The 26834-nt window shown below is 41.5% G+C and overlaps 1 protein-coding gene across 3 annotated transcripts; it reads left to right on the top strand.

Annotated features, from left to right (window-relative positions):
- Positions 1 to 172: 172 nt before the first annotated feature.
- MTFR1 (mitochondrial fission regulator 1) lies at positions 173 to 26834 on the top strand. Of its 3 annotated transcripts, XM_074146925.1 has the most exons (8): positions 173 to 245; positions 6464 to 6606; positions 10193 to 10291; positions 16100 to 16218; positions 19933 to 20174; positions 22691 to 22946; positions 23123 to 23291; positions 25173 to 26834. In XM_074146925.1, the coding sequence occupies exons 2-8, from the start codon at positions 6541 to 6543 to the stop codon at positions 25230 to 25232; spliced, it is 1011 nt and encodes a 336-aa protein (XP_074003026.1). In that variant the 5' UTR covers positions 173 to 245; positions 6464 to 6540; the 3' UTR covers positions 25233 to 26834. The 3 variants fall into 3 exon arrangements, with proteins under 3 accessions (XP_074003026.1, XP_074003027.1, XP_074003029.1); XM_074146926.1 differs by lacking the exon at positions 10193 to 10291 and having other exon boundaries at positions 185 to 245; XM_074146928.1 differs by lacking the exons at positions 173 to 245; positions 10193 to 10291 and adding an exon at positions 20960 to 20981 and having other exon boundaries at positions 6541 to 6606; positions 22728 to 22946.

Raw genomic sequence — 26834 nt, 5'->3', positions numbered from 1 at the left:
GAGGGGCGAGGCGGGGCGGTTCCACACGTCCCCTCCGGGCCCGGTGGATGCCGGGTAGGTCACCGCGCCGCAGCCTGGCGGAGGGCGCCCGAGGTCCCGCCTCCCGCGAGGTCGGCCGGCTATTGGTCGGGGCCGCGCCGGTGCGGCCGCGGATTGGCTGCTGGAAGGAAGGAAGGGGGGGGGGGGGGGGTCGCGAGCCGCGGTGGAAGAAGCGGGTGAAGGAGCGCGGCCGCGGCGGACGGCGGGTGAGGCGAGGCGAGGCGAGGCGAGGGCGGCGGGGCGGGCAACGGGCACCTGGGCTTTCGGGCCTCCCTTTCCTCCTGGGCAGCTCCTCTCCTTCGCCTGTGGTCCCGGGTTGGGAGCGGGATCTGGACTCCGCTCAGCCGGAGGCCCCTCGGCCCCAGCAGCCCTGTGTGTGTTGGGGTGGAGGGGCCTGTCCCTGTGGGGCTCTGCCCTCAGGAGCTTCCCGAGCCGGCGCCGAGGGGAGGTGGGGGCGCTGCTCTACTGGAAGCGGGTACAGGCCGCTCATGGCTCTTCTCCCCGGGCAGCCTGGCAGCGCCGAGGGCACATCCAGGGTAGGGCAGGTGCCAGGCGGGCAGCGGCCTTGGGAAGGTGCCGTGCTGGCGCCGCCGTTTCGGAGAAGCAGAGCGGCGTGGAAACGGTGCCGGCGGGGGTGGTGGTGGAGGAGGGAGAGGGGTCGGGGTCGAAGCTGTCGGTTTTGCAGGCAGGCGGACCGAAACTGAAACCCTCTTAACGTTGCTGTGATGGGAGTGACAGGTCACGGGAAATCATGTAAATAAAAGATAATCTGGAGATAATCCGGAGGAACTTCAGGGAATTTTTTAAAGGAGGCTTTAGAATACAGAGATGGTGTATAAAGGAGCTTAGTCTTAAGGTGTCTGGTGCTTATTTTCCTTTTCTGTAAACTTACGACACTTACTTTGTATACCTTTAGTGATATTGCTGCAGCGCACAGGTTCTTCCGCAGTTGTCATAGATAAGTAACTTGCTAGACGCTTGTTTGTATTTTGTGTAACGAGGTGTCGAAATTCCAGAGACTGAGTGCGAGTAGAGTTTGAGTCCTGACATCAGCCACAGTGCATTGATCTCTGTCTGACAGCGTCAGCGAGACTTCATTAATATTTACATGCTGTCCTCGGGCAGCCGTAGTCCTCCGTAGCCCTTGTGAAGACAAGGCTTAAAAAGAGTAAATGGAAAGGAAATAATTTTATCTTCTAATAACCACTGCTTAGGTGATAAAGAAAGGAGAAAGGAGCTGAGTTTTCTCCACATCAGTTCTAAAAGTTCCAATTAACTGCTACTGAATCAAAATAATTTCCTTCACAGAGCTCACTAGCAGAAATCTGATGGTTTTGTGTAGGAAATCAACACTGTTACAAGGAGGGATTGGTGGGGGGAGGAAGGGCAAATCAAACGTTTAATATGCTATTTTGGACAAGTATGCCCCTTTGTTAAAAAAACTTGCATCCTCTTGTTTCTCAAAGATGTAGCAGAAGGACGGGCATTCACAGCAACGGCGAGGGAGGTTTCTGTGTCTGGCAGGACAGTGTAGGTGTATGGTTATGCCCGTATAGTGTAATACTGTATGATTTAGGCATGTTGAAGGATTTTATTTACCTCTCAATGGTATCATATTGCACCATTTAGGTATAATGTCTGCCGAGCAAAGGCTTTTGATTAAATTGGTTGTGAAACATGGACTTTTTTGTTCTCCATCCTTAGTTGGCAAGATATGGTAGTTGGTAAGATGTGATGAATGTGGTTTTACATTTAGAGGTCTTATGATTGGCATAGATGGGCTTTAGAGGGCATACGATTGGGCTGTATTTTTAAGAAAGCTTTAGCAAGTTCCATTACAAGTGTGTGTTATTTTCAGTTCTTGCTTTAGATTTCACGCTGATACTAGCTTAGATAAGTCCTTGATTGTCTCTGTAGCATTCACTGAATTTTATCTCTCTTTGCCTATCTTTCCAAATAGGTGCTTCTGAAAGTGTTAGGGCACTTCGTTATTTGTGGCTTCCAAGCCAAAAAACAGAACTCTGTATTTGGCTGTGTGATCTCTGCCAAATACTTGTTTTACTTCTAACGGGTCTGTGTCAGTTTGGGAGAGGGTCTAATCCTTTATCAGAAGATTCTTCCTGCCTGTTTGGCTTGCTGTTGTTGTGATGATTTTTTGTTGGCTTTATCTTTCTTTACTACTTCCTTAATATGTTTCCTTATGGATATAATTTCCTGAGATGAGCTTGGGTCATGTGTCAGTCTTACAGAGATATGCTAGGTTCCTGCTAAAATAAGGAGGAACCTGCTCTTTGTCATTTTTGATGTGGTTGGTATTCCTTTGAAACCATGCTGCTTTGAAAATTTTGTACTTCTTTGTTATACATACCCTTTCAATTTAAAGACTAGACCTTTCATTTTTCAGATTTCATGCATTTGTTTATTTTTCGTTAAGGCTGATCTGCTGCATCAAGCCCATTAAGTCATTCTCTTTTTTTGTGTGTGTTTGTATCTTACATAAAGGAGAGAAACCTCCTTTAGTAAGAAAAATATGATCATGTTTCTTTTTAAGAGCAAGAACTCATAATTGGAAAGGGACTTGGACAAATACAACATTGGCAAATATACACAGAAGAACTTCAATTTGAAAGCAGTTACATCTGATTTTTCTTTCTTTTCATCTTTCATGTGAGGGACTCACTAGAAAGCCTGGCAAAGTGCTCCATTTCATGTTTACTGAGTGGTATGCCTTGCGCGTACAGCCTCCAGAGCCATTATATTTATTTCATGAACAGTTTGTAATTTATAAGTTGTATTATTAACCTCTCAGCTTTGTAGACTGATATTCAATATGACAGTATTGAATGAAACCTGCACAAGTGGGGGCAAAAGAGAGTTCAAGGAGGTAAGATGAGAGCCCTGACGCTCAGAAATGTAAATGTCCTCATTTCTGAAACTGGGAATTCCTGCATATTTCCAGATCAGAGAGAAAGTTCTTCAGCATTGCTAATTTCTGTGTAAGTGGAGTTTTATAAATGAAGAACCTGTGAAATTCCAACCCTTGCAGTGAAAAGCAATTCTTTGTGTTATTACTCTTCTAACCTCTTTTGGGAATCTTGTCTATGACTACTGCTTATCTTTGTAATAGGTTTGCTTAAGTACAGCAGAAGGACCGTGTTTTATAGCAATATTACTATCACTCGGGGCTTTTTATTGCAGTAATTGAGTTGTGGAAGTTTTAGGGGAATTGAACTACTATTATTTTTAGTTTAAGTAGCATAAGGAAGACAGAGGGTAAATAAAACGAGCATCAGTGTTTTAAAAGAGGTATTATTCTAGCTTACTAAAAGCAATAAACATTTAACTCCTGCTTCTGGAATTGGCGTGTATACAGAGCAGGAGAGGAAAATTTGCTGCGTTTCATTCTTGCTGTCTCTCAGTTTCATTTGGAATGAACCCTTCCTGTCATTGGCACATAAAATAATTGTGAAATAACTGAGATTTATGAAGAAAGGTATAGTGCAATATAGTCTACAAGAAATGATTATCAAGTTTGTCTGGGGATAATTCTGGAAAACTAATAGATCTCATAAAAATATCAAGCTGATACACTTAGAAGCATTTTCCTTTAAGATAACAGATTAGCTGGAGGTTGTTAAAACATGATGGTTTTCCTTAGTGCCAGGAGCTAAGGAAACTCATCCAGGAACTGGTTGGTACTGGTGCTCTGCATTCTTACAGATTCAGGACACTTTCTTCTGCAAAAGCAGAGAATGGGTCATCAACAAGAGCGAGGAGTGGAAGACCCCAGTCTTAGGTACTTAGTATTTAGTATTTAGGCTGCAGAAGAAACAATGATTTATAATGTGAACTATAAATGATCGTTTTACTGAAGTAGTTGTTTTGTTGAATGAATGCTCTTTTGTGTTCAAAGTCTTGGCACCTGGAGTTATAAAAGGTCACCTTCCTGGGTCTTTTGGATCTCATTGAACAAGTTTCTAAAAGTAATCACTAATACTTCAGAACTTCCTTTGGCTAATTTCTGAGCTGTTCAAGATGAATTTCATTAGGTGCTATTGTCCTGGATGCTTCTAACTTCTCAGAGTTGTCTATAACCCATTCTAACATCTGTCTCTGTCTTTTCTACCATCTTCAATTGAAAATACAGAATATACTGACTATCTATATCACTCACTGCTTTCTTTCTCTAATATTATGCTACATTTTTTCTACATCTGGTTTTGTGCCTTTGATTGGTTATCTTGTCCATTTTTCTGTAATTCCTTTACCTCTTTGCCTCTCAGCTTCTTGAGTTTATGGAAACTTTCTAGACCTGCTCTGATTTCCTCAGAGTAAGTTCTAATGCTCTTTTCACTTCTGTCCAAATTGTCTCTGTTATTAAAGACTCAGTCCTCCCAGTTGATCAGAAACAAAATAATACCTTTTCTTTGCTTCCTGAAACAAAACATGACTCTTGACTATGGGTAGGGATTTTTAAACTAATGACCTGGCTATTTGCTGAAAGAGCAATATATCAGGATACTGTCATCACTTTACAGTCCTATCACTTGCCTTTACCAGCCAGCCCTGTCCTTGCAATTGCTCAGAAACACAGTCTCTACCTTTTTTATTTTGGTTTTTTTTTTTGGTCTTTTGTTTAAATATCTTGACATGGCTTCCGTTTTTCTTCTTTTTGATTTCCACACTACATGTTCAACAAGTCTGAACTTTGGAATGAGGCGGAGTGCGTCACATGTATCGCGCTTTTGGAACAGGTTTCCCCTTTTAAAGGAGCATTCTTTTAAGTCACTGCGTGTCTCCAGTGGCAGGTGTGATGCCAAATCTAATATGGGGCATGTAGAAAGACTTGTATTATTCCTGTTCTAAAAACACAGCAGGTGCAATGCAATCAAAGACCCATACAGTCCATACAGTAGCTTGTCTAAGGGAAGAATAAGAGATGCCTAAAGGAAGAATAGATCAAGTAGATGGTAATGCTTCCCTAATAGACTTTTCCAGCTTTCCATAAAGAATTCCATGACTCAGTTATTATGTATGACTGTAGCTTGCGTTCGTGGCTGTTTGGTAGGTAGCCCATTATTCTTCCCTCTTGTTTCTCTTACAGCAATCACAGTTTCCATTCTAATCTCATGGTGCTTGGTTCACCTTTTTTTTTTTTTTTAATAACTTTTTAATCTTGCATTTTTATTAGTCCTTCATTAGCTGATAGATTCATGGTTTCTTCCTAGTTTAGTCAGAAACAAAAGAAAATCCTGTTAGGAAATCTCTTTTACTTTCTGCAGTGATAAGAAATTAATACCAACTTTATTTTTGTTTTTTTTTAAGCTTGTCTAAAAAAAAAGATAACTGTAGAGTTGCACTGTTCCTGCCAAGTTTCCACAAGAAGCAGGTTATTACTAAGCAACTGTAAACTGTTGAAAAAAACCCAACATTTGTAACGGAAACAGGGATGGTTTAACTGTAACGTTTGTGGGCACTTCCAAACAGCGTAGCTTTTCCATCTCCTGACTTTCAGATTTCGCAAGTACCAGCTCCTTGCTGCTACCTTGCTTTAGTCATCGCTCTGTGTGTATATATATAGTGTCTTCAGCAACACTGTTGTTCATACGACAAATATTTTGCTCAGGGTGGTTCAACAGAGCGTTGTTTCTAGCCTGATACACAAAACAAATGTAAATCTAAATCTACGGGCGGTTTTTTTTTTTTTTTGGTGGCATACAATTCTTGGTTATGACTGGTGTAGAGGACAGTTAAAGAAAAACTAGACTGTTTTCACTAGAGGAGCAGTAAAAACATCTTGATTTAAGTGAGTGGTAGTACATATAAATAGACAGAACTTGAAATCTGTCCAACTTCATAAATCGCTTGAGTATTTTCAGGTCCCGCATCTATGCTATTTCCTGTCATTTTCTTGCATTAGTCATTTTTCCACGTTTCTCTCCTCAGTTGTGGGAAAAAGAAGGGAACAGCAAGGCTGCCAGAGGATATGAATGAAGAGAGGTGATCAGCTTTCTGTAGTTTGTTCCGGCATAGAAATGAGTTTTAGATAAGAGTATGACCCTTTAATCTTAGGGGTAGTCCCCAGCTGCAGGCATTCCATAGTGTTCGGTGCTCACTTAGAGCTGTTGAACACTATCATCTGTCCACGCTCAAGTGAGCAATCGTTTCCTCAGCTTTTTAATCATTAACTTTGCAACAATTTTGATTTCCTAAAAGTGACACGACTAAAAAAATCTTTGTCACCTGTACTAAGAAAATGCCTTTTGAATGCCTGTGCTTTGCAGCACTAGAAATTGTTGTCACCTAACGTGTCTTGTGTTCAGTAACTCTTTCTAAAGCTTGTTTTTTTAGGAGTACACGTAGCAGTTTTCCTCTGTATATGTTCCACGACATGCATCTAAACTTCTTATCTTTCTCATTTCAGAAGTACTATGGAACCTCCGCAGCCCTGTAGGTTTGGAAGGCTTAAATCCAAGTTTGGAAAGGCTTTTTCCATTCCAGATGATTTGCTGGCTTAAGCGCTTAATTAGGATGGCTTTTGAACAAGTTGGATTAAACATGGAATCAGTAAGTGTTTCAAACTTTTGCTTCATGTTTTCAGAAAATCAGGTATAGAAAGCACTTCATATATTTTATTTTATACTTATCTGTTCCAGCAGAACACTGAAGTATACTCAATAATTGTATGATTCTGCATTGCTGAAAAAGTATGACATTTAGTACTTGGACACTGAAGTATTGAGTAATATATGTGTTAAAAATACCATGCAGTGCCTTCTTGCTCTAATAACAAGCTGTTTACTTTGTAAACATTGCTTTTCTTGCTGGACTTCTCCTTCAGCTTCAAAACACGCACAGAATTTTCAACTGTTTTTTAACAGTGACGTTAATTCTTAAATAATCTTATTTCTTTGCTCTTACCTTGGAGATATGAAAAGCCCCATGAATCTGGGAAAACAGAGGAACGTGCATGCATAGCTCTCCTCTTGGAGGAAAATGTATATAGAGTTTTCTTTGAATGCTTAGCAGAGACCGAGCGAGCAGTCTGCTACACATCAATTGCTTTGTCACTAGGACCTTTAGGAAGCTATTTTGAGTATATGTATTGACTTCAATGCAGTAATCCCTGTAAGTTGTCGAAATATTTTAATGTTTTAACTATGGGGAAATCCTTAACAGTTATATGCAGTACTTAGAAAGGCAGTTCTTACTCTGGATTATTGTGGTAGAGCCTTTTATCAGTCTTGGGAATCTATGGAGAGGAAAATGCTTGTACATTATAAATTAAAATTACCAATAAGATTATGTATTTTAGGATTTTATTCAAACTCTGATCTGAGATTTCATGCAGAGTAACTTTGAAAATTCAAAGTATGAGAATATGCTGGACTATCATGGGTGTTGCTGTGGTTGTTGTCAGCAATGTGTTTCAGCCTAAATAAGAGAGAAAAGCAAGTTTTTAATCTGTTTCTGCCTATTCCCTACTTGTATCAAGCTTGTGACAATTCAATTACATTTCCAAATGTCAGTCATTCTGGACAACAGCAAAACACTGATGCAATAAGAGGGTATGACTAAGTAATACTTCGCAGACTTGCTCTGCCAGTGCTTCAAGTCAACAAGAAGTTGTGTGAACTTGGATAAAGATTTATTAGCTCAGCTGAGCAGGGCGCTGACTTTCTTTCCATACATTGTGGCACAGCTTGCATGCAGTTTTCTGAAAAATATTGTGCCGGCATATCTTGAATTACCAAAACTGAGTCATTTAAAGTTCTGGTACACCAGGCCACTGTCGCTGAACACCCCCAAGGGCATTTGGGCACCAAATATTTTTGAGGATCTGGTTGCCAGTCGGCATCTTGTCTGTGGTCTGAGCAATCTCTAAACAAGTTTTACCACTTGCTTAAAATGCACTGCACTTACGTTGGTAATACAGTGTGTAGTCTAGTCTCTTCTACTGTTGTGGAAGTACTTCTGTAATTAATTAAGCCTTCCCTTGACTACTATTTGTTTTTCAAATGCAACATCGCTTTGAGGCTATCGCCAATAGTTCTGCTTTGAACATGAAAATCTGTTGTGAGTAGTGAGGCTGTATTACTGCAGGAATGTCACCGGTCGCTTTTTCTTGAAGCCTCCTGATCTACCTGCTATTTGCTCAGACATACAGACAAACAATAACGTGATAGTCTCAAATGTCAGGTCTTTGAGGCATCCAAAATACAGAATCAATACTGTGCATGGAAAAAGTTTGTGTTCAAACTTAGCAGCATATTAAGCAAGAGAATGTATGTTTCATAGAATGGAAAAAATGGGTGTGAGTGGATAAATGGCAAAGTTGCAGCTCTGATGTGAGGATCTAGCGTAGCGTATGGGCAGTGCACGTTTATTTTGTCCAAATTTATACATTCCAATAAAGCCAGAGGAAGGAAAGACACTTGTTTAGAAATGGGCAAAATGTTTGTGTGAAATTTCTGAGATAACATAATCTCGGGTTAAATACCATGGAGCATATGTTTTTCTTTTTAACAGAACGTTCAAAATCTACGAGTAGTCATCTTTGTGTAGTATATCAAAATGTTATTTAGCTGTGTGTTGTGAACCTCCCACAGCTGTCCTACACTAATCGCACAGGCAATATTGCCATGCCAGGGGAGGGTTGTTTCAGTACTAATAGCCTAGATTTTATCGAAGTTTTCTCTTTTGGGCAACCTTCTAACAGGATGTTGAGTTTGCTTGAAGCTATGAGCCGTTGAAAACTAAGATCTGAGTAGTAAATTCATATCTTCAGCCATAAGTAAACACTGGCCAAGGTTTTTATATTACTACATAGGGTTCTAATTGTTTACTAACAATATACTCTGTGTTAGAGTCTTCCCATTATTCTTTTCCTTCTTTGCGTGGTTTTTGTTGCCTTTCCCTGGCCTGAAATCTTTCCTGCTTCTCTCTGGGTGGTTTTTTGCTTCTGTTCTGGCTCATTTTGTAGTATTCTCTTAGGATTAAAGTCTCATTTCATTTCATACAGCTACAGTCAATAGTAGAGCAAACATTCCCATCATTAAGTACAACAAAAGAAAACAAATTCCATCCCTGTTTAAACAACATAGAAATCTGAATTGCAGTAGAAACAGTTCTGACAAAGCCAGGTGTGTTGAGGTGCTGTGGGCAATTATCTCTAGGTGAATGTATTTATACTTTTTATAGGACAAATTTTCCTTCTTATGTATTTATTTTCCCCCTTTTACTTTTCTTTGCTCTTTAATTTCACCGTTACATTTTCATGCTTACGCTAGCTGATAGACACTGCTCCTGGGTTAGAAGAGCTCTTAATTCACCAAAATAAAAAATATTTTGGGAAATGTAGAATTACAAGAATTACATAACTTTATGAATTTTTCATGATCGAGTGGCTTTTCTTGAAACCCCTTAAAAAGAGGTGTCTGACCCCATGCAGTTTCTTTATTGTCTTGAAAATTGTCTTGTCTGCCTGAAAGGAAGTTGTAGAGGTCGGTCTCTTCTCCCAAGTCACAGGCAATAGGACAAAAGGAAATGGCCTCAAGTTGCCCCAGGGGAGGTTCAGATTGGATATTAGGAAAAATTTTTTACACGGAAAGGGTTATTAAGCATTGGAAGGGGCTGCCCGGAGAAGTGGTTGAGGCACCATCCCTGGAGGTATTCAGAAGACAGGTTGACATGGTGCTTAGTGACATGGTTAGGGATGTTTTTTTATCAGAGTTAGGTTGATGGTTGGAATCAATGATCTTAAAGGTCCCTCCCGACCTGGACGATTCTATGATTCTGTGAAAATGGACAAATTATGCTTTTGAAGATGCTTCCAGCTCTTGAATTCTTTTGTGTTACCTGATTTGTTGCTTTGAATTTAATTGTAATACAAAGCGTGTCTTGAACTTAAATAGCCATAGCTCTGTTGTAATGACAAAAAACAAATTTTGTGCCAATTTGGGTATAGAATGTAAGGAGTTTGCTGATACAAACTTCAGTGTGTGTATATGCTTATATATTCTATTCTAGTGTGAAAGGAATAACTTTAAATACGTTTAGCACAAGCATAGTATGGAAGGATAAGGGAAAACTATTCCAGTGTGATATAAAAATCAGTTGCCTAATAGCTGGCTTCTTTTTTCTTCCCATCTAGGTGCTTTGGTCGAGCAAGCCCTACGGTTCATCTCGAAGTATTGTAAGAAAAATTGGTACTAACCTCTCTCTCATACAGTGTCCAAGAGTTCAGTTTCAGGTAGGTGTTCTCAACAGTGTAGAAATATGTGTTTTACTATACCCATAAAGGGATTTGCTCTTGCATCAAAAGATCTTAAGCAAACATGCAGTTAATTAAAACAAATGACTAGAGGCTTTGTAAAAGCAGAATATGATAAACCAAGAATTAGCTTACTTCAGTTCTTCCTGCTTCCAGTTCAGATTTTTTCCAGATATGGATTCTTCAGCCTCTGTGCTGCCTAAAACCTGAATCCATGTTGCTGTAACACTCATAATGAAACTTGAAACAATTTTTTTTTCCTAAGGAAATTGGAACCTCTAAAATGAGGGAATACAGTATAAAAAAGTTATTCTTGGAAAAAATATATTAATAAAAGAGAAAAATGTATGAACCATTTCTAGAAACTACTTATAAGCTAGGCTTAAAAAGCACGTAAAGATGAACAGTGTTACTTTAAAATATTTGGGAAAACAAACAACTTTATCAGAAAGTAAGAAATTAGTAACAAGATAACATGAGTACCCTGTTTGCTTTTGTTTTAAATACAAGGCTAGGACTCGATAGATGAAAGGGGAACATCAATTCTCTGCAGTTTTCTGTCTGACTCGTTTGCTTTTAACCTCAACTGCATATAGTGGGAGGGTAAAGAGTGAGGGTAAAAGCTTAAGGAGGAGAAAGCCCTTGCTTTTTATAACAAGTCTTTCAGGAACAGATGGGGAAAGTGGAAGCTGTTACACATAATCTCTTCGACTCTGTGTGTGTTAGGGATGGGGGTGGGTATAGAATTGGAGAAATTTAGTGTTTGAAACTCAAGCTGAGAGAGGAACATTTCTTGGGCCAGCAACAGTGGGGAACATAAAGATGAATGGTGGGAAGCATCGCCCACGTGAAGACAAGGTAATTTCCACACAGCTAAATTTTTCACTGTTTAAATGAATTTCTTTATCCTATATGAAATATATGACCAATATTTATACTTGAAATTATAGTAGCAAAATTAGATAGTTCAGATTACCATGGAAGCCTTTTTGGTGTGATAGTAAAAGCCATGCTAACGCTCTGCCTCTCAAATAATTACACAGAGAAACTAGGGGGGCAGCCATCTCCCACTACTAGTGGCTTGGTGAAACTTAAAAAAGATATATATATATGTTGTGGGGGTGGGGATTTGTGCAGATGAGAAGGACAACAAAATGATACACTGGATGTAAACTTTTGGATATATAATTAATAGTAGTTATGCTAGCAGTGAAGCTCCATGTGCCTCAGAATTGAAAGGAAGTGAAGTCCTTCTGTAATATCTCTGATTTTCTATACTGTAAAGGCCGTACAAGGGAAGATGATGCTCATTTGCAGGTAGTTAACCAAATACTGCCTTCTCTTAATATGGTACATAAAAGAAGACATTTCTGGTTTATGTTCTTGCTGAGAAGAGCTGCAAGATACATCTGGGGAATCTGTTTCTGAATATTTTTAGTGTTGAAATAAAAATATGTATGTGTCTTTGTCTGAATTCTGTGTTAGAATAAATAAAATATTTGCCTTTTTTCTGCTTAAAGAGATATTCAGTCAGCTTTGCATAGATTAATGCACAATAAGTATAAACATTCATCTTCTATTAGATGAAAGGATCCTAAAAATAGAAGTACAATTGTCAGAGCTGATTGAATTAGAAATATGAATTTCATAATTTGAGCCTTGAAACACATTAAAATTTGTATGGTTTATGCAGGCTTGACACTAGTCCAATATATAAACTGCTGAACTTGTAAAAGTGTGATGCTAATGTCTGTTTTTCGTGTCTCAGCGTTAAGATCTTATAGTGGAGCTCAGTACTGATCTCGAGCGTTTTTATGCTGTTGCAACTGACACTTTCCTATAGCTGTCTCTTCCTCTTTCTTTCTTGCCAGCTTTAGCTATATTATGAAAGGACCATGCACTGAACCTTGCTGTAAGTCACTTTATTTAAAAACCAAAGCAAACCTTACTTGCCTCATCTGAGGGTGCATGTATATCATCAGTGTTTCTAACTTTATCTAAGAGCAACAGAATTTCCACAGGTCTTCATTTTCCTTATGATAAATGGATAAGAGGTATTAAAAGAATATCTCTATTGTGTTCTAACTTCTCTTTTGGCATGCTTTTGTTCAGCCAGTCTGAAAAAAAAATTAGTAGCCTAACATTTTGCTTTTTGAGGTCTACTGACTGTTGTAGTATCAGTCTATGGATCTTGCCACACTCAACATCTAAATTAATTGCTAAATGCTGCTTATGTGTTCAGAAAATGGTGACAGAGCTTACCTTGCATACCCTATATGGCATGAACAAGTGAAAATACTTCTTATAGTTCTTTTGTATGTCATATTTTTTTGGTTTATCTGTAGTCTTTAGGAGAAAATAGTTAAACTTACCAATATAGCCTAGGTAGATTCAAGCAAACCTGTAATGCTGTCTCTCAAGATACTATCCTTCAACTACAGCATCTGTGTTCTTGTCCCGTGCTTCTCCTGTTTGTCTGATGGAAACCTGATAACTCGAGAGAAGTCTCCTAAGGAATTGGGTGTCCGTGTACCAAACATCAGAATTTATTGGGCTAATTGGAAAAATCACAGCAAATTTGTCTTACTTGAAGAAGTATTTCCAAATGTTTAATATCTATTGGTGATTTGAAATTAGAATTTTTATTCTATCCTTAAACGTATTAAAATATTTGTTCTACTTTCCACCTCCATCAGCCAAAACAGTACAGTGTGTATAGTCTTTTATTTAGAAATTAATGGAATAATGGGTCTGAAACCCACAAGTGTGCGTGTGTGCGTGCAGCATCCATGCACACTAAAATAGGCAAAAAAAAGCCTGTGAAGGAAGAAGCAGGGGAAGCAACTACCTACTTGCCAGAGAAAGAAAAGCAGGTTACTTCCACTGTTTCACTCAGTTCCTGCCATCCAGTAGAAGGAGACCTCTGTTTTCAGCTCTGTGTTCTCCATCTCAGTTGTCGGCAGAGCAGTTGTCCAAGTTTTCTTCAGCTGAGATTGGCTGGAGGAATAGGGTAGTCACAGAGTTTTTAAAGCATCATTCTACAGCCAGGCAAAGGTTTTGAGAGATGGGTATTGGCTTTTAACCTTCAAATTAAAGTCAAAATCTTGCATTAACTTAAAATTCAAAACCCACTGCTGTGGAAGGCCATGTTGTCTTTAAGGATAGAGAAAAGAAACATCTGTATATGGGGTAACAAGCAGATTCTGTTTACGTATAAATACAAATTAAAAAAAAGTAAGAAGAAACTTGCATCGCAATGTAACAGAAGGCTTGCTACTAAATATTGGATTAGAAGTTATTTATCTCACAGTACAGGAAACCTGGCCGTGGCAACTGCATTCCTTACTGTTCATCGATAAAATTATTTTTGATGCAAGTATGTGTAGTGCCTTTATTTAAATGTGCCTTCAATCTTTTCATGGTAATAGTTCCTCATGTGGCCATTACTATCAGGAAAATCTGTACCACCTGCAAGAAGTGGCTAATTTCTAATAGAGTTTTTAAATTGCTGTTAACATTAATACACATGCTGTGGTCATGAAAATTTCTTTTTATCTTAAAAAAGCAAAAAGCTAAGGAAACCTCAAACAATGAAAATCCTAACGTGCAATATAGTATTCTCTAGACTGTTTTAAAGAGAGGCAGACTGATGGTATTAGGCACAACTGTTAATGTGATAAACATATTACCATCTGTGCTGATGCTACCTGGAAAAAACCCTGTTGTTTCCAAATGATCTGATGGTGCCAATACACGCTCCTGGGAGCTGCGATAAAGGCTCACATACGAGTTGCGAGAGTGTGAGGTGAAGATGACTAATCTCAATTTCCAAAGCTGTTTGTAACAACTCCTGGGGGGAAAAAAACCAACCCCAAACCCACAACTTCTATCTTCCTGGGACTTGGGTATCAAAGGCTACACCTAAAATATCTGTGAATGTTCTTCAGAAATTATTTCACCCCATCTGGACCACAGTCCTACTGTGATAGGATGATAGATCTGCTTCAAATTCAAGCTAATGCTAACATTTCATACTTGCTGCTACATAATAATTTCCTCTTCCAGAGGTGAATTGCCTTTACTGTGTCCAATTCTGGACGAGAAGGACAGGGAACTGCTGAAGAGGGTAAAGCAAAGGGATACCAAAATAATCAAAGGTGATTAGGGTCCTGGAGCATCTCTCTGATGAGGAAAGGCTGAGGGACTTGGATCTTTTTAGTCTGGAGAAGACTGAGGGGGGATCTCATCAATGCCTATAAATAATTAAAAAGTGGCTGTCAGGAGGATGGGGTCAGTCTTTTTTCAGTGGTGCCCAGTGACAGGACAAGAGGTAATGGGCACAAACTGGAACACAGTAAGTTCCATTTAAACATGAGGAGGAACTTCTTTCCTGTGAGGGTGGCAGAGCCCTGGAAGAGGCTGCCCAGAGAGGTGGTGGAGTCTCCTTCCCTGGAGACATTCAAACCCGCCTGGACACGTTCCTGTGCAACCTGCTCTGGGTGATCCTGCTTTGGCAGGGGGGTTGGATTAGATGATCTCCAGAAGTCCCTTCCAACCCCATAGGTTAATTTTCACAGAATCACAGAATGCTAAGTGCTAAGAGGATGGATCCAAACTGCCTTCACAGACTGGTACATGCTGCCACTGTCTCTTTGTCAGTATGACCAGCTTCTTGACCACTGCCAGCAGCAGGCAGCACTTCAACAGCTGCAACGACTCAGGGGCAAATTAGCCCTGTGGATTGTAGGAAATACAAGCAAAAGAGGTGGCAGAGTTGCATTGCAAATAAGTAACTCAAGGTGACAGACTGAGCAGAAGAAGTTACCGAAAGATGTTTCAATAGCTTTTATTTGCTAAGATGCTGAGACCAGGCTGCTCAGTAGCCCAGTGACTAGGTACACATGCCCTTGTCTAACCTGGGCAAGCAGCCAGCATTTCAAAGTAGATTTGAAACCATTTTGTATAGTTGTGGCTATGGAGCGTGTATCGATGATCCAAACAATTTTTCAAATCTCCAATAAGGTCACTTAACTGTAAGTCTAAGGTTCCAGTCTCTGGAGCCTTGCTTACCTGTGGTTTCCAGCAGCTATAAAGCTAATGGCGGAACCATGCTGGAAAATGGTCATTTTGTTTGGCATGCTGTAAATGAGATTGTTAGCAAAAGAGTATTTTGTTATGATTGCATCCTGCCTCTCACTCAAAGCCTTTGTGATCACTGAGATAGTAGAAATGGCTTTTTGCTTTCTTTTTCTTCCCCTCCTGTGCAATGCACACACCATTATACTTGTACAGAAATTCTGGAAGCCATAGGGGAAGGGAAACACACTTCCACAGAATTTCACTTTCAAAATAATACTAAATCAAAGCAAAAGACATAAAAAGTACTAGTAGCCTTAATGTCTTTAACTTCTGGTCATGAATAGACTGTAAAAACAGATCATTTGACTTAATATAGCAAACTATATTGAGAATGTTGGTATTTGTTTGGCTTTAAGGTAACAATTTGGATTGGATTTTTAGCGTTCAGTAGTGTCCTGTGATAGTGTATATAGTAGCTGTGAGCCTCTGTAAAGTGTTCAGCAGACTAGAGTGAATAGTTTGAAGTCAGTGAAGTGGTTTGGGACCAAGTCCAGAACAGAAATTAGTGTGCTAAGTCTACAGATGTGTTTCGTGCATGTATGTGGGTAATAGTTACGTGTAGCATCACTAAGAGTGTTGGGTAAAATAACTGTGACTTGGGCTGGGAATGGCAACTCTAAAACCTTCAATCTTGTCTTTAAAATTTAGCTTACTTCTCATGCCACAGAAGGAAACCATCCTAATCATCTTAGAGAAGATGCAGTGGCCTCCTTTGCAGATGTGGGATGGGTTGCTCAAGAAGAAGGTGAAGTCTCTACAAGGCTCAGGTACGCTTCTCAAATCTCCTTTTTGAACTTCTGGACCGAGAGAAAGAGTCCTTGCTTCTCTCCAACGAGAATCTACTGTGCCTTGCGATTAATGGAGAGCACTTGAGTGCTGGGAGGAGAAAAGTGGAAGAGTGATAGAGGTAGGGTCTGTAAAAGAAGAAAGAGAGGTTAGACTAAGAGGATTATGAATGAAACAGTGCTTTGAGAATGTATAGGAGATTGGCTTTATAGAATCATAGAATGGGTTCGAGTTGGAAGGGACCTTAAAGATCACTGAGTTCCAACCCCCCTGCCATTGGCAGGGACACCTCCCACTAGACCAGGTTGCTCCAAGCCCCATCCAGCCTGGCCTTGAACACCTCCAGGGATGGGGCAGCCACAGCTTCTCTGGGCAACCTGTTCCAGTGCCTCACCACCGTCACAGGAAAGGGAAACCCCTTTTACAATGGAGACTGTGGTTTTTATTTACTAATTTATTGTAAAGAATTGCATGGGACAGCTTCAAGCAACCTTGTCCCCACAAAAATGCCTGCTGGGGTACGGCACAATTGCTAACACCGATTCTGAGATTTTCATTAATATGGGGCGGTGTACTGTACAGCTTCCTAATTAGCAGCAGTGGTCATTCTGACAATCAAATAATTGGCATGTTGTTTTTCACCTTTCCAGTTAAGGCTCTGCAGTCTGCTAAAGACAATTTAAAAATTATGGTTTATATTTCATCTTTCATCTTCATAACAAAATCTGGCATGGAAGCACATGAGCACCTGTGTCCAGAACGATGGGACAGGTCCTGCTGTGTTGGACCAAGAGTACTCCATAGCACGGTAACTGCATGGAACAGGTTGACTGAAGCCATGAAGTTCTCTATTCCAGCCTTCCCAAATCGCTGCTCAGAGTAGCCAGAAACAAAGGCACAGCTCCGTAGTGCAGAGGAAGTTTTTCTTCTAAACTAACCTTCCAGAGAAAGGCACAGATTGTTGGCTTCGGAGATTACTGGATGACGCTGTTCTTAATTTGAAAGCATGAAATAGGTTAGTAATGACCTACATGCCCTCCGACATGACTTGCCACAGTGAAGCTTTGCATAACAAACGTGCTGGCGCTGCCACATTAATTTCCCAAACACAGAGGGGAGTCATAGAAATCAACGCTTGTTTGGGAAACGCTATTTGTAAAGTCTATTCGATGCGAAGGAAATTAACTGGCCAATACTACTTTTGTTTGCACAGAAACATTTTGTTTAAGGATTGAACTGTAAAGCTATTATGTTTAATGGAGACGACAAGGGAGAATAGCTCTTTGGTGCTTCAAAGAACCTATTACAGAAGATGTAGGACTTGCATATGTGCTGAGACGTCTGCATGGAGGGGAGAAGGGGGACAGATGGATGTGGGATGGGACTAAAATAATCCTGCAGATATATAGTGACCTTAAGGCAAACAGCTTATAATGGAGCATGGTAAGTGAATTACTTAGCAAATATGAGTATTTCAACGTGCGCCGTTCATTACGTCTGTGCGCAGTATCATGGAGTGGAGCTGCTATGCATTAGGTGTTTTCCAGGCATTTGAAATTCTCTGTTTTGACAAGATCACATAGGTGTTACTGTTAAATATATATTCACTGTACACTTTAATAAACAGTCTTGCAGACGTAGTTTTTTTCCTGCAAATGCAGTTTTATAGAGGAAGCAAATAAATGACAAATCATTTTTCCCCTATCCCTAGTCAGAGCAGTAGTGACAATTCAGTCAATAATATTTTTCCACAGTGTTAGATTCTAATCAAGACATTTCCTTAAGACGCCATTACTGCTCTGAGTGGAAAATACCCTTTGTTGTTTAGCTATCCTGCTCTTTTATAGTGTCTAGAAGGCAGGTTTTAAAGAGTGAAATGACTACGGGCTCTTTCCACCATACTTCTTTAGGGAGAGCAGGGAGATGGCTGCTGAGGAAGCATCCTGTTCTATTCTCAGCTTTAGTTGCTCTCTATTCCTAACTGGATAAAAACACCTAAATTTTCACATCCTGGATAATATTAATTTTTGCTTGATCAGATTTCTGTGAGCTGTGTAGAGTAGCTCAGCCCACACCTCCAGAGTGATGGGGCTCTTCAGCCGTGTTAGTCTGGAGCCATTCTGCGCATATTGAAAAGCGCCATCACTAGCCACTCTGCTTATTCTCATGTTTGAATAACTAATGGAAACCTGACCTGCCTGAAAAGTTTGGGGATTGAAGTTAAGGAGGATTGAGGAGTTAAGTATGTGGCCATATTTTGCAGTTATAATGTTTATAACAATCTGCTGTCATTAATCCTTATCAGTTCTACTTATAGAATAGTTTGGGTTGGAAGGGACCTTTAAAGGTCATCTAGTCCAACCTCCCCTTCAATAAGCAGGGACAGAATCATAGAATGATTAGAGGTGGAAGGGACCTTAAAGATCATCCAGTTCCAACCCCCCTGCCATGGGCAGGGACACCTCCCACTAGACCAGGTTGCTCCAAGCCCCATCCAGCCTGGCCTTGAACCCCTCCAGGGATGGGGCAGCCACAGCTTCTCTGGGCAACCTGTTTCAGTGTCTCACCACCCTCACAGCAAAGAATTTCTTCCTAAGATCTAATCTAACTCTCCCCTCTTTCAGTGTAAAACTCGTCCTATGGGTCCACTCCCTGATCAAGAGTCCCTCCCGATCTCTCCTGTAGCACCCTTTAGATACTGGAAGGGGCTCTAAGGTCTCCCCAGAGCCTTCTCTTCTCCAGGCTGAACAACTTTCTCAGCCTGTCCTCACAGCAGAGGTGCTCCAGCCATCTTCCAGACATCTTCAACTAGATGAGGTTGCTCAGATACTTCAGAATCAGAATCAGAATCGTAGTGGTTGGAAGGGACCTCAGAGATCATCGAGGAGAGAGAAACTGTTTAAAAACATTGATGTCCTCAGTGAATATAACCTTTTGTCAGTGCTTATTTGACTGCAGATGCTCAGTAACACCTTGGCGTTTAACAGAGCTTGGGCTTTGGTGGGTAATGAAGGAAGGCAACAGAGTTGTATTGTGTTGCTTTTGTGAGAAAGAGCAGGGAAGCTTATGGACTCTTCAAAACTGTATGAAGTTTTCTTCTCTGTGGTTTTATTTGTTGTGTTAGAAAACTAAATGTAAGAAGACCCTTTCTCATTTACTGATAAGCAGCCTTGGCATCATAGAGCTGTTTCGTGTACTCCATGCTCCCAACATTGCTAAAATGGAGGACTGTCCCTTCATAAGTCTAAAAAGTACAAAAAATATGCTGTGGAACTAAGAAACTCTTCCTTCTTCAAAGGAATCAACTACAAGTGACTATTTGCAGCCCATGGGGGAAAAATGGTAGCATTTGGGCAAAAAAAAAAAAATTAAATCAGAGTTCCAACAAAAAAATAAGCGTGAGGCAGAGAAATAGATTGAGGGTGAGGGGGAATGTATTTCTTTTTTTCTCTTGAGATCAAGGATTTCACAAAAAGCTGGCACGGGGAAGAGAAGAAATACAGGTAGTGATGCAAACAGAAAGAATGTGAAGCTCTTACTTTAAGCTCTATAATGTTTTGGTGGAAGTGATTTTTGTAGACAATTTTGGAGTCAGACCTTCAGCGTGGATTCCTGGTTTGTATGGTACGTTGCCTTAGGTTTTTATGTAGTACAAAGCCTTTAAAAAAAAGAATCTTATGATATTTTTGTTACAGGTCGGAAGTTTGGTCGAAAACAGCCCAGCCTCTTTCAGGTGAAGTCCATCATTCTGGAAGGTCCCCATGCAGACAGATGTCCTTACAAAGCCCGTTGGAAGAGGAACAAGTGTCCAGGAACACAGTGACCGCAAACGAAGAAGCTCTGCAGAAGATCAGCGCTCTAGAAAATGAACTAGCCACTTTAAGAGCACAAATAGCCAAGATTGTAATCTTGCAAGAGCAACAGAACCTGACAGCAGGTATTAAATTTGCTGTACTCTTAGCAAAACTTAGTTAATGAATTTGTCCCTTTTATGGGGCTTTGAGCAACCTGCTGTAGTGGGAGGTGTCCCTGCCCGTGGCAGGAGGGTTGGAACTCAATGATCTTTAAGGTCCCTTCCAACACAAACCATTCTATATCTAAATTGTTGTTGGGGGAAACTGCAACCCTGAACACTTCTTCGTATTGTTTTGGTTCGTTTGGTAGACGGACTAACCAAAGGATACACAATAGGTCTCAAAGAAAAGGGACCTGCCAGATTTTCTGTATTTTCTAGTATTCCAAAAGTCTTTGCACGAAAGTCTGCCAGAATCCTGAATCTGGGGATGAGTAAAGAAGCATTAAAGAGCTTTCGGAGCAAAGCTCATGATAAACATGATGGCTTAAACCAAACTAAAAGAATGTAGCGTTAGTGTTAGAAATTAAGTCTTCCCATCCAGCAATTAAATAAGCTCTCTGATGATATGAAGTAATCATGCAAGATGCTAATTACTCTTTGGTATTATGTAATATACATCTCAAGTTTATGATATATATTACAGCAGAGGAGATTGTTTATTGGAATCAGACTGTTGTCCAGATGGAACTAAAAGTGCAGTTTTTCTGACAGCAAACAGAATAATTCTTCTTTTCCTCAGTTTCTTTCCCCTCTTTCCCTCACATCTGCCTGCCTTCTAGTTCTGAGTCTATCCTCTCCAAAGATTACTGGGAGATGGCCCTTGTCGACTGCAAATGACAGCCATTCGGTTTTCACCCTCCCCTAAGGTCACTTAACAAGCACAGTTTTGCCTTTGTTTGTGTATAAAATCATATCCTGATTCCTCAAATACTCCTTAGTCTGTGAACCGATAGCAGTTACTTTATTTTTCCTTAACTGTTCTATGCAATAGTTTTAAGGATCACATGGTTTCACTCTTGAATTGTATTGGGGGTGTGTGCGTGTAAATAATTAACTTATTTTTCTTCATTTTCCCTTTGCCTCTATTTATTGGGAAAATTAAATTTTGATTTGATTTTATCATCTTTACCTCCCTCTTCTGGTAGAACATGGCAATGACACTGTGTGGTTGCCTACACGTACACAGAGTAGATTCTGTATTATCTATATCCATATCTTTACACACTTTATACTCCAAGCCTCAAAACTCTGGTTTGATCTGGTTTTGCTGATTTCTTTAAAGGTGCATTTGAGCAGAGATTTCTTCATGTATTTGTCAAGTTATTACTTGATTTTTACCTAAAGAGTACAGGGAACTTGAAATCAAGATTATCAGGAGAATCTCTATCTGCTGGCCTAAAAATCCTTAACCTCGGAGAACTGGAATAAGCTTCCATTGAAGCACTACTTGAGCTCTGAAGTCTTAAAATCTTGGACGGTAATTTCTTACTTGTGATAAGCAGGAAGAAACACCGCTAATGTGGTAGATTGTATGTGATTTCCAGCTCAGTACCTGCCTCTTGTAAATGGAATCACAGAATCACAGAATGGTATGGGGTTGGAAGGGACCTCTGGAGATCATCTGATCCAACCCCCTGCCAGAGCAGGTCCATCCAGAGCAGGTTGCACAGGAATGTGTCCAGGCAGGGTTTGGAATGTCTCCAGAGAAGGAGACTCCACCACCTCTCTGGGCAGCTTCTTCCAGGGCTCTGCCACCCTCACAGGAAAGAAGTTCCTCCTCATGTTTAGATGGAACTTCTTATGTTCAAGTTTGAGCCTGTTACCTTGTCCTGTCACTGGGCACCACTGGAAAAAGACTGGCCCCATCCTCTTGACACCCGCTCTTTAGATATTAATAAGCATTGATGAGATCCCCTCTCAGTCTTCTCTTCTCCAGACTAAAAAGACCCAAGTCCCTCAGCCTTTCCTCATCAGAGAGATAGATGCTCCAGGCCCCTCATCATCTTTGTAGCCCTCTGCTGTACCCTCTCCAGCAGTTCCCTGTCCTTCTTCAACTGGGGAGCCCAGAACTGGACACAGGACTCCAGATGGGGCCTCACCAGGGCAAAGTAGAGGGGGAGGATGACCTCCCTCGACCTGCTGGTCACACTCTTCCTGATGCACCCCAGGATGCTGTTGGCCTTCTTGGCCACAAGGGCACATTGCTGGCTCATAATCATCCTGTTATCCACCAGGACTCCAAGGTCTCTTGGAGGAAGACCTCTTCCTGGTATGTACCAGGAAATTCTGGTAACATTAGGAGCAGAACACAACTAAAAGATGTTGTGACATCCATCTCAGTGCAGCAGAGACACGAACACCCCTAGAATTTGAACTGGAAATTCAAAGAATGCTTCTGTCTCTTCCAGAAGGATTTTTTTGTGGCTTCTCAGTTGAGGGTACTTAAGTGCTTTTGGAACGAAGAAGTTATGTGATAATCTAAAGGTGGCAGAGGGGAGGCACGTGAAGCTACTCTAGTCATATTCTTACCTGAGCATTTGCGAGAGATACGGGGGATTTACAAGTAAACTCATGCGTAATGCCTCTTTTATTTGTAGTTGGGTCAAGTCCGGTTGCTTCAGCTGCTGTCCCTGGTGCACCTCCACCACCGCCGCCTCCTCCTCCTCCTCCGCCGCTCCCTCCCCCGGGCCCACAGCAGAGTGCGTCTGCCATTGACCTCATCAGAGAAAGGAAAAACAAAAAAACGAACTCTGGACAGAATCTGACAGAAAACAGGCCAAAGAAGCCTGAAATACCAAACATGCTAGAAATCCTCAAAGACATGAACAGCGTGAAACTGCGCTCAGTGAAGAGGTAATAAATACAAATAAACATCGTTGTATTAACATTTGCATTAATGATTGTGACTCAGGACTATTTCAAGGTTAGGCAGATGCTGATGTAACATCTGACAGACAGAACGCAGAAGTGTTCACGGCTCCTGAAGTTCTGTTTTGGGCGATGTTAATGCTTCTCCTTTTCTTTTATAGATCGTCAGAAGGTACAAAATCCAAAGTGGCTGATCCTACGGATCCCGCAGCGTTGATAGCAGAAGCGCTCAAGAAGAAATTTGCTTATCGATACCGAAGCGACAGCCAAAGCGAAACAGAAAAAGTGATTCCAAAGACCGAAACAAAGACAAAGACGGAGGTAGTGCTGGTGAGTATTGGGATTCTGAACACATGCTTGGAGCACATTGTAGTTGTCGTGAAAGCCAACGTGTGTCTTTCTGCCAACATAATGCAAATACCTGTGAGTTAGCACCCCTGTCCACAAAACCCTCTGAAGTACTGCTGATGGGCCAGGATTTTAGTATCGAGTCTTTGGATTATGTATGAACATTAGGAAAAACTTCTTCACAGAAAGGGTTATCAAGTGTTGGAACAGGCTGGCCAGGAGGTATTAAATACCTGGAGGTATTTAAAAGACTGGTAGATGTGGTGCTGAGGGACATGGTTTAGTGGTGGACTTCGCAGCGTCAGGTTAACACTGGAAGGACAGGAAGGACATGGACCTGTTGAAGCAGGTCCAGAGGAGGGCCATGAAGATGCTGCGAGGGCTGGAGCACCTCTCCTGTGAGGACAGGCTGAGAGAGCTGGGGCTGTTCAGCCTGGAGAAGGCTCCAGGGAGACCTTAGAGCCCCTTCCAGTACCTGAAGAGGCTCCAGGAGAGATGGGGAGGGACTCTTGATCAGGGAGGGGAGCCATAGGACAAGGGGGAACAGTTTGACACTGAAAGAGGGCAGAGTTAGATTAGATCTTAGGGAGAAATTCCTTACTGTGAGGGTGGTGAGACACTGGAACAGGTTGCCCGGAGAAGCTGTGGCTGCCCCATCCCTGGAGGTGTTCAAGGCCAGGCTGGATGGGGCTTTGAGCAACCTGGTCTGGTGGGAGGTGTCCCTGCCCATGGCAGGGGGGTTGGAACTGGATGATCTTTAAGGTCCCTTCCAACCCAAACCATTCTATCATTAATAGTTGGACTTGATGATCTTAAAGGTCCCTTCCAGCCTTCTATGATTATGTGCTTTTTTTTGGCCCAAGTTTTAAAAGCCCTGTTATAGTTTTCTTATTTTTTTTTAAAAACAAAAATCTTTTTAGTTGCTATGAGCGTGCGATATTCTGAAAACTCGATTCTTAAGGCCTCATACCGGAACCGAGTCTGAATTAAAATTCATGTGTTATTACCAGCCTTCACCATTCAGATGGTGCGTGTGAAATTTTGAAGTAACCTCCTGAAACCCGTCAGCCTTTCCTAGGGGCACAGAGAGCAAAGCGTTCAGGACGCCTGCTGGGTCCCGGCGTAGGGAGTTTCTTCTAATAACTGGAAACGCTGAGTAAATAAAACCAGTTTCTTTACGGTGTGAGAATGTTAAAATGGAATTATATTTAAAATCCACATCGTGATACAAGTGAGTGGCTTCTGGTTTATTTCAGATTGATCTGAATTGGAAGTAAGGGGTTTTTTAAGCGGTGAATGTTTAAGTTTCTAGCAATATACACTTAAAAACCAGGCCAGTAGAGCTCAGTTGTGTTAGTGAGCGATCCTGGGAGCCTTTTGCTGTAGCACCAGAGAGGAAGAGTAAAGAGTAGTTTGGACAAATGCACGTAAGCCTCCAAGAGCTGGCTGCGCTCTGAATTCAATTCCAAGGAAAATAAGATTCCCGAACCCCAAACCTCAGGATTTCTGAGTATTTCAGCTTATTAACGGTGAGTGACTGGCCTCCTGGTTTTGGCCTTTAAGGTATATTCCTGTAACGTTCAGGCTGTTCTTTATAAATAAATGCCTAGATATTCCCAAAAAAATCAGTTGCTTTTTCCCAGCAATTCTGGGGCTTTAAGGAAAGGAACACGAGTTGGTGATACTTCATTCACACGTGGGTTTTTCATACTTCCCAGTTTTGAAATTTACAGTCCATCTTTTGAGACCGAGCATCATGAAGTCCTCAAAAGCTAAGAAAACGGAAGGTTTTAATTTGTCAAATGATAGAATTCCAGGTTTCTGTCGACAGCCACCTGAGTGTGTTTCTGGTTTCCTTCTCAGTTTGGACCGCACATGCTGAAGTCTACAGGAAAAATGAAGACTTTAATTGAAAAATCTTAAGGGATTAAAAGATCACTACGGGAAAGACTGTTGAGCTGTTTTGTCCGGAATCTTCTCTGTTGCGAACAGCACTAGAACCGAGCGGTCTCTTACAGCACAGGACAAAACCTCACGTGAAATGTAGGATTGAGGCACTAAATGTGTTTGTTTGGGATTTATCAAAGGGGGAATAAATTTTACCGTTTATACTCAGGTATTAATTTTGTATTCCAACCTGGCTTCCTACTCGGACTTACCCGGTGGTTTTAGTTTACTAACACTAAGTTAAATATACAACAGCCTTCGCGTGTTAACTGACCACCCTAAAACCTTGTGTACGTGTTAATAACGGCAGTGATACACCCTTAAGTTAATACCGGTTCTTTGAGCTCTAACCGTAACTTGCACTACAATGTTTAGTTTGATACTGAATTTTTCCTGTCGAAGTCTTTCTTTTTATACTTAATTTTAGCTAATTTTTAGCCCAAAGAAAACCTGGATGGGTTCCGTTTCCTGCCGAGAGAAAGCGAAAGCCTCGATCTGCTGCAGACGTCGCCCGAGGGGTAGATGTTTTCAGCAGCAGCATGTTTTTTGGGGCAGGGTTGTTTTTTTTTTTTGCTCTGTTTCAAAGGGTAAGAGAGAAAAACCTACTTGTACCCCCCTGTGGCCAGCGTTGAGGGCGTGACAGGCGAGTAAATCGCGCTGCAGGAGCCCAAGGAATTTGAAATAACCATCAGACGGCAGTGGAGTGAAAATAGTCAATGTCCGAGCACGTGGTAACCAGCGCAGACGTGGTGTAGACGAGGGAGAAAAAGGTACCCGGTACCCACAGTTCCTCGGGGTGCAAGTTGCCAAAAGTCTATCGCGTATGGCACATCCCGGCTGTGCTAATCGATGCTCCTGGACACCTCTCCGTCCCCTCCCTGGGCGGGTTCCCGGCAGCCGGGGACGGCACTGGCTCCTGGTCCTGTCTGCAGGGAAGGAAGGGAGGGAGGGTGCGAGGGGCTGCACAGATGGAACCCGGTGTCCAGGGGCAGCCCCTCTGGGGACTTCCCACAGCCCTCCGGAGCCAGTTCCTCAACCCACCACCCGAGCTGGCGTCCCCAGACACGGAGTAGAAAGGGCTCAAGCTAAAAAGAAAATTCGGGTTGAAAAAAGCTGTTTTAGGAAGCGGAGAGCTTTGCTCTGGCCGTAGATGAGCGCAGAAAAACTGGAGTCTGGGCATTTCAGTGCTCTACGTTGCTTGTTCCAGCGACCGCATCGCAAGTGCCTGTGGGAGCTCCTGTTTTCTCGCAAAAGAAAACATCAGCACTTCTTAGATACAGGCCGGCGGCTGGATGGCTCTGACCCGGTTACTGAAGGTGACCGAAGCTTTGCTGCTTAAACCCGGAGCGTAGATTTTTGCGGTGGAGGAGGATGTGTTCTGGTGTGAAACTTGAAACGCTGTTAACGTGTACACAACGTACCTTCCTTCCAGAAGGCTGTGCCGTCAGTGGCGCTGACAGGCCCTTAACATCTGTGTGTTCTTTTAAACGCCTTTAAAACACCTTTTCCGAAAGCTCCTTTTGGTTTCGAGTTTTGTATTTAATGCTCTATTGCCACTATATAAAATTAAAAGCAGTT

The sequence above is a fragment of the Numenius arquata genome, chromosome 4 (assembly GCF_964106895.1).
Source record: "Numenius arquata chromosome 4, bNumArq3.hap1.1, whole genome shotgun sequence".
Classification (NCBI taxonomy): Eukaryota; Metazoa; Chordata; class Aves; order Charadriiformes; family Scolopacidae; genus Numenius; species Numenius arquata.
This window is presented reverse-complemented; position numbering and strand designations above follow the sequence as displayed.